Below are 7423 nucleotides of genomic sequence, written 5' to 3'. Positions count from 1 at the left end.
TTTCTAACTGACTCCTAATGGTAATATCTACTGTATGATTACCTTTCTAACTGACTCCTAATGGTAATATCTACTGTATGATTACCTTTCTAACTGACTCCTAATGGTAATATCTACTGTATTCTAACTGTACTTGGTAGTCGTTCTAGTATTAGTAGTTGTTCTGATGTGTCTCCACCTTCTCCCTTTCAGTTTTCTGTCTGTGGCCCACAGCAGGTGACAGAATGTTTCAAGGCTCTATCAACCAAAAAGGAGACTTGAAATGTGTCTGTAAATGCACCCTATTCTCTATATAGTGCACTACGTAGGGAAACAGGGTGTCATTTGGGACGCAGTTTTGTAGACCAGACAGTTGTGTGTAACGTCCTCTCCATCCCTTGTTCATTCTGTTCCCTGCCGTCTTTCTTCCTCTTTTTAATGTTTTTGGAAGGTTATTTATGATCCAACCCTTCTGGTGTTGTCACCACAAAGAGGATGTTAACAAGATATGAGTTAAAATGTACACTGAGTGTTCAAAGAATTATGAACACCTGCTCTTTCTATGACATAGATTGACCAGGTGAATCCAGGTGAAACTATGATCTCTTATAGAAGTCGCTTGTTAAATCTACTTCAATCAGTGTAGATGAAGGGGAGGAGACGGCTTAAAGAAGGATGTTGAACGCTTGAGACAATTGATTGTGTATGTGTGCCATTGAGAGGGTGAATGGGCAAGACAAAAGATTGAAGTACCTTTGAGTGGGGTATTGTAGTAGGTGCCAGGCTCACCGGTTTGTGCCAATAACTGCAACGCCTATTGGTTTTTCACACTCAACAGTGTGTATCAAGAATGGTCCACCACCTGAAAGACATCCAGCCAACTTGACACAACTGTGGGAGGCATTGGAGTCAACCTGGGCCAGCATCCCTGTGGAACTCTTTCCACACCTCGTATAGTCCATGCCCCGACGGATTGAGTCTGTTCTGAGGGAAAGGGGGGTGGGGGTTGCAACTCAATATTAGGAAGGTATCCTTAATGTTTTGTATACTCTGTGTATACTTACATAATTTTACAAAAATTGTACCGGGCTCCATGCAGACAAGGCTTGTGAGGCTTGTGGGAGTCATAGAGCAAATCAACCAACATGTAAGTGCTCGTGTGAGTCGTCTTTTCAAAGAGGTGTAAACCGAACTGATCGGACGCTACTGACGTTTTCGTGAGAAGACCGATTTTCGGATTCTCTCATGGTCTGATAAACCGCAGATGCGGAAGGGCGACATCGACGGATGCAGTAGATTGACATCCATCCCATGCAAAACTCATATCTTTGTGGTGACAACACAAGAACGAAGGGTTGGATAATAAATAACCTTCCAAAAACATTTAAAAAAAGGAAGAAATGTGGCATTTAACAGAATGAACAAGGGATGGAGAGGTCTGGTCTGGTCTACAAGACTGTGTCCCAAATGGCATCCTATTTCCTCTATGCAGTGCACTATATAAAAAATAGGGTGCCATTAAGGACACATATCAGGTCTGTTTCTTATTGGTGGATAGAGCCTTGAAACATCCTGTCACCTGCTGTGGTCCACAGACAGAGAACAGAGAGGGAGGAGACCCCATTAGACACCATGATGAGTGTGTAGCAGACAGGTCCTCTGGTGCTTGGTGTTGCCATTGGTAACCTACACATTGTCCCTTGTACAGTGAAGGTTGTGAGTCACCAGTTTTGTTAGCATAGAGATGTTTGTGTGTTTGATCTCAGTACTGTTCTGCCCCCTGTCCAGGTCACACTGTTTTAAGTATCCAATCACATTCAATCAGGAAGCTGGTAGACCTTGTTAAACAACATTGTTCCTTCATTTATAAAACTGTGACTTTTCCCCAATTTTTTTTACATTTTAGTCATTTAGCAGACACTCTTATCCAGAACAACTTACAGTAGTGAATGCATACATTTCATAAAAAATTTTTTCTTTTTCTCCGTACTGGTCCCCCAATGGGAAAAGAACCCACAACCTTGGCATTGTAAACACCATGCTCTACCAACTGAGCCACACGGGACCATTATTATTATTATTATTAAAGTGATAATCATAGGTTAATAATTGGTCCCACCTTTTTTTTTACTAAGCATAAGCCTATGGCAAATCACATGACATGTTTTTAATAAAAACAATGAAGAAGCATTTTACATAGTACAGTATGACTACATACTCTCTTCTAAATCTAAACAGAACAATTATTTGTCTGAATTTTATCCTTCCTCCTCTATGTCTCTCTCTGACACTAAGGCTCTATCTCAATTAGTCTTTCCTAGATTCCTCTCCTCCTGTCTCCTCTCCTCCTCTCTTTCTCAACCCTATTAGAGGATAAGGTCCAAGGTCCCTCCCATAGGATTGTATGTGTTTTGAGACTGAGGCAAAGAGAGAAGATGTGAGGAAGAATCGAGTAAGGTCGAATTGAAAAAGAGACTGTAGGCAAGTTTGTAATACCACTATTTCACATCTTTGGTGTGTTCATCTCTCACTAGGTGGTAACATAACCTAATCGTTCCGGAAGTTTCCAGAACTCCCCCTTCCTTTCACCTTTCTGCTGATTTGGACCCTCTGTTTACTCCCAAATATACATCAACATGTTCAGGAATTCCAGGACTACAAACATGGGTCATTATAATGTCCATACAATATATTTGACACTACAGACTGCTCCAAGTGGATATTGAGGGTGGGTAGTCTTAACCAATGAGGATGAGATGAACACAGTAACAACCTGGGCTCTCCTCTCTCTTAATGAACCTGATTGGTTGAGGAGTTTTTGAGTGACATCTTGTTGACCCACTGAAAAGATCCACTTCACTTCTCTCTTTTGGGACCCATATAGGGGAATAACAATCAAATATGAGCATTTGATATTGTGCTTATATGTAACCTGACAACAAAGACTGACTGTCAAAGATTATTGAGTAACATGCTTTGATATCTCTACTACACTCATTGATTTGTGATACAGTCAACTCCTGTACAGTGTATGTAATGGTGGGTTGGTACTGTTGAGAATGTTATCACCAGGCCTACATCGGAGCATGTAAATATCTGTAGTAAGTAAGAAGAATGTATTTGAATTGGAATTAATGAAATGAAATGCATCCAGAGTGTGCGCAAAGTCAAATGTAACCGACCAGCTCAAATCAAGCTAACTTGCTAGCTACTTCCAGACACAAATGAGAGAACAGCTCACTAAACATTACTCGCCCTAGCAGAGCTGGTTTGGCTGCTATGTTATCCAGAGCATGTAACTATGCTGCTGGCAACAATTTAATTACGCTTATTTGCAGACATTTACTGACACCGGCCACATTCAATGGGTGTTGAGCTCTCGTAAATTCATCAGTTATTCTGTGTTCTGGCACACAGACGAGAGTGCTCTGAAATCGGAGTAGGTGGCCAGAATGAATTTACGAACGCACCCGAAATGGTTACTTGCATAGTGAAGTCTTTTGTTAAGACATGTAGCTAGCTAGCTAGCTAGGTAAACAATTAACCATAATCCCAACTCATGACGTTACTACCCTGCATGGATCTACAGGTAGCTAACCAACCAGGTTCAATGTTAGCTAGCTAAAATGAGGCTATAGCTAGCCAAGCAAATGGCTCTGAGATACGAATAATAAGATCATACACATAACGTTAGGTAGTGAGCCAGCCAGCTAACATTAGCTAGCTAGCTATCAGTACACATTAACTTGAAATGAAACCACTTTCTGTCAAAATTAGATACGTGTAATAGCTAAAAATGTAGCTAGCTAGACGATCTTACCAGTAGACATCATTCATGGATGTCCACTTCTCCTGTCGGATGCCATGGTTGCCCTTAGTTTGAAGATGTAATCCCGGAGACAGGTGTTTTCTCCATCTACCAAGCTATCATACTCGAATTCCACTGATTTCAAAACTCGGTCCTCCAGAAAGCAATACTTATGTAGTTTCACTACACGATACATGTTTTAAAAGTCACGTAAGACAGGATTACCTAGACATACTGACCAGCTCGAATCGTGCTATATGGCAGACCAATCCAAACTCTTCTCTCGGCATGTCCAGCTCATACATTATCTTCGCCAATCATGGCTAGCGGGAAGTTTGCTGGCTTTTTCAGTGGCTAAACCAACAAGGCTCGTAATTTAACAATTTTATTCGTATTTACAGTTGGCATACAAGTTTGTTATTAAGGCACATGAAAGGTCACATGTTCAAAAAGGCATTTCTGCCCAAAAAAAACTCATTAAGATTTTGTTTTTAAGTTTACGTTGAAACGGCTCTCCTGTGAAGTAGTGACCTGTGACATATGCCTTGTTTCCTGAAACGGGTCACAAATGTACTGACTTCATGTTGAACCTGATGACGTGTGAAACATAACTACTGGTACACAGGAAGCTACAAACAGTAAATAAGTAGAACTTTTATTAATATGATACTACAAACAAATACAACAATAGGTGAACATGTTCTCAATTACAGCAATGACCTGGGGAAAAGTTACAGGGGAGAGGAGGGGGATGAATGAGCCAATTGTAAACTGGTGATGATTAGGTGAGATGGTGTGTGTGTGTGGTGGGGGGAGTTGAGACGGAGAGAGAGTGTGAAAGAGAGAGAGAGAGAGATAATGAAATAAGAAGTTGTGTGTACTGTTGCCTGCTGTATGTGTTACAGGGTGTTGTCATGGTGATGTTAAAGCACTTTCTCACATATCCATTTGAGTTTGCTGTCGCATGACAAGTCATTCCATGGCTCAAGAGGACTCCGATGTTGTTGTATGTGAACACAGTCCTCCTCACCATATATGGCTAGGCCACCACCATTATCAGGCTGATTTGGAGACCAGTACCTACAGGGTTAAAAACAGTCAGATATCATGGTTAATACCAGTACCTACAGGGTTAAAAACAGTCAGATATCATGGTTAATACCAGTACCTACAGGGTTAAAAACAGCCAGATATCATGGTTAGAACATCACAATCCTAAATAACATACAGACATTTTTCATCTTAATGTACAGATATGCCACCGTCAATGACAACCTGTATAGATAAAGGTTGAATGAACTGAACATTGGAGCCTTATTGTCAGGGTAGTTATCATCTCTTACTCTGTGGTCAGTGTTGGTCCACCAGTTGAGTATGGAGGACTTAGAGTATGAACAACACAGAGAATCAGTCCTACTCCTTACACTGTGGTCAGTGTTATTAGAGCAGTAGTATATTACCTTGGGGTGGTCAGAAGGGTGCCGTCCACCCATCTCCAGGTCCCCTCAGTAACAGAGTCAGTCAGACCAATCCAGACTCCCTTGTTGAGGTTGAAGAGAAACTCCTGTTGTTGAGGAAGATAAATATATATATTATTATATGTTTGATCATATTTACCCAAAGCAGACCCACACTCTCTCTCTCTCTCTCTCTCTCTCTCTCTCTCTCTCTCTCTCTCTCTCTCTCTCTCTCTCTCTCTCTCTCTCTCTCTCTCTCTCTCACCTGTTCCTTATCACTGTTTATGATCACCAGGTCTGCTCCTCTCTCCAGACAGTCCTCTCTGCTCTCCTTCCAGGTTTTAGACTCAGTAGACAGGAAGTACCAACTGGATTGAAACTTCTGCCAGCCTTCAGGACAACTTTGTTCTACAAGATGAAAACATGAATATTCTTCAAATTATCAAACTATATACTTAATATAAGAATACAGACACACAATGAAGTGTGTGGGATTAATTATAATTTATTACTGTAGGTTTACTCACTGCAATTGGAAAACCTCCCGCTAAGAAAATCTCTCTCAGTCTGTAGCTGGTCTCGCTCTTTAGTCAGGTTGTTATAACTGGTCCGTAGCTGGTCTCTCTCTTTAGTCAGATTGCTGTAACTGACCAGTAGCTGGTTTCTCTCTGTTAAGTTGTGATGACCAATGACTCCATCTGTAAAAGGGAAAAGTTAATCAAACATGTAACTACCATACCATTGATAATTAAGTATGATTAAGTAGGCTACATAAGTCTCAGTGACAACATACTAAACTTACAGTAGACAGACAGGCCTATGATCCCAGCCAGTAGGAGAACACACAGCAGCCCCAGACACACTGCAGCAACTCCAGAGGGTCTCTTCCACCACTGAACATGTACTGAATCACAAATTATTAAAGTAAGAGAGTGTGTGTGTGTGTGTGTGTGTGTGTGTGTGTGCGTGCGTGCGTGCGTGCGTGCGTGCGTGCGTGCGTGCGTGCGTGTACGTGCCTGTATGCAATCTTACCAGAAGAAACAACTCCATCTCTTGTACTGGGCTTGAAGGCTCTTACATTGGAATATAATTGGCCATCAATGTCTGTGTTCTTCATTGCATCAGGCTCCTCGTCTTCAAATCCATCTGGGTTTTCATAGTCTCCCTCTGACATCTTAACACACTTGTGATCAAATACAGTAACTTTTAATTCTAACCTTAACTCTAATATACGTCTGTACCTCCCTGCACTGTCCTCTGTCTGTGTTATTTATAGTAGTGTCACTATTTTTTAAACTGTCAACCACAGTGAAGGGGAAACTGTCACATCCACACAACACTGGCCACCACGTGACTTGCATCTGGTTTAGTTTCGAATCAGTTTTGAAGAAAAATTATGCATGTGTGAATTCACAGGGACACAATTTTGGATCTGCTAAAGTAAATTGGTATCCTGTTAATTGACAAATATGACTGAGTTTACAGCACCCCCAGCCTTCAAATGGCAAACACATTATGGCTCTCACTCTGTGACTGGTAGTGTAGGGGGAAGTTGCCCCTAGATAATGATCTTAGGTCAGTTATGCATTTCCACCACAAATGGTTAAGGTTAGGTTTGGGGGAAGGAAAGCTGATCCTAGATCTGTACCTAAGGGAAGCTTACAGCTGTAGTGTTGGTGACAGAGACCTGGGTGGATGTAGTACTAACTACAGGTACAGCTGTAGTGTTGGTGACGGAGACCTGGGTGGATGTAGTACTAACTACAGGTACAGCTGTAGTGTTGGTGACAGAGACCTGGGTGGATGTAGTACTAACTACAGGTGCAGCTGTAGTGTTGGTGACAGAGACCTGGGTGGATGTAGTACTAACTACAGTTACAGCTGTAGTGTTGGTGATAGAGACCTGGGTGGATGTAGTACTAACTACAGGTACAGCTGTAGTGTTGGTGACAGAGACCTGGGTTGATGTAGTACTAACTACAGGTACAGCCGTAGTGTTGGTGACAGAGACCTGGGTGGATGTAGTACTAACTACAGGTACAGCTGTTGTGTTGGTAACAGAGACCTGGGTGGATGTAGTACTAACTACAGGTACAGCTGTAGTGTTGGTGACAGAGACCTGGGCCCGGTTTCCCATAATAATTTTAAGTCTAAGTTCATCTTAGAACAAAAGGATCCT

At 41.7% G+C, this 7423-nt stretch overlaps 1 protein-coding gene across 1 annotated transcript; it reads right to left on the bottom strand.

Annotated features, from left to right (window-relative positions):
* Positions 1-4421: 4421 nt before the first annotated feature.
* On the bottom strand, positions 4422-6496 carry LOC106610349 (CD209 antigen-like protein E). The gene is made up of 6 exons (XM_014209668.2): positions 6277-6496; positions 6047-6148; positions 5772-5942; positions 5510-5652; positions 5248-5351; positions 4422-4867 (listed from the first exon to the last, which is right to left on the bottom strand). The coding sequence occupies exons 1-6, from the start codon at positions 6416-6418 to the stop codon at positions 4711-4713; spliced, it is 819 nt and encodes a 272-aa protein (XP_014065143.1). The 5' UTR covers positions 6419-6496; the 3' UTR covers positions 4422-4710.
* Positions 6497-7423: the final 927 nt, after the last annotated feature.

Source organism: Salmo salar, unplaced genomic scaffold (genome assembly GCF_905237065.1).
Source record: "Salmo salar unplaced genomic scaffold, Ssal_v3.1, whole genome shotgun sequence".
Lineage (NCBI taxonomy): Eukaryota > Metazoa > Chordata > Actinopteri > Salmoniformes > Salmonidae > Salmo > Salmo salar.
The sequence above is the reverse complement of the archived record's forward strand: the minus strand, read 5'-3'. Positions and strand labels throughout refer to the sequence as shown.

What these genes read in the sequence shown, in the direction of transcription:
- LOC106610349 (XM_014209668.2), bottom strand. Translation starts at nt 6,418, where the DNA reads ATGTCAGAGGGAGACTATGAAAACCCAGATGGATTTGAAGACGAGGAG. An exon ending in CGGGAGGTTTTCCAATTGCA is followed by an intron (nt 5,653 to 5,771) that starts GTGAGTAAACCT and finishes TTCATCTTGTAG; the next exon opens with AACAAAGTTGTCCTGAAGGC. An exon ending in ACCCTTCTGACCACCCCAAG is followed by an intron (nt 4,868 to 5,247) that starts GTAATATACTAC and finishes TTAACCCTGTAG; the next exon opens with GTACTGGTCTCCAAATCAGC.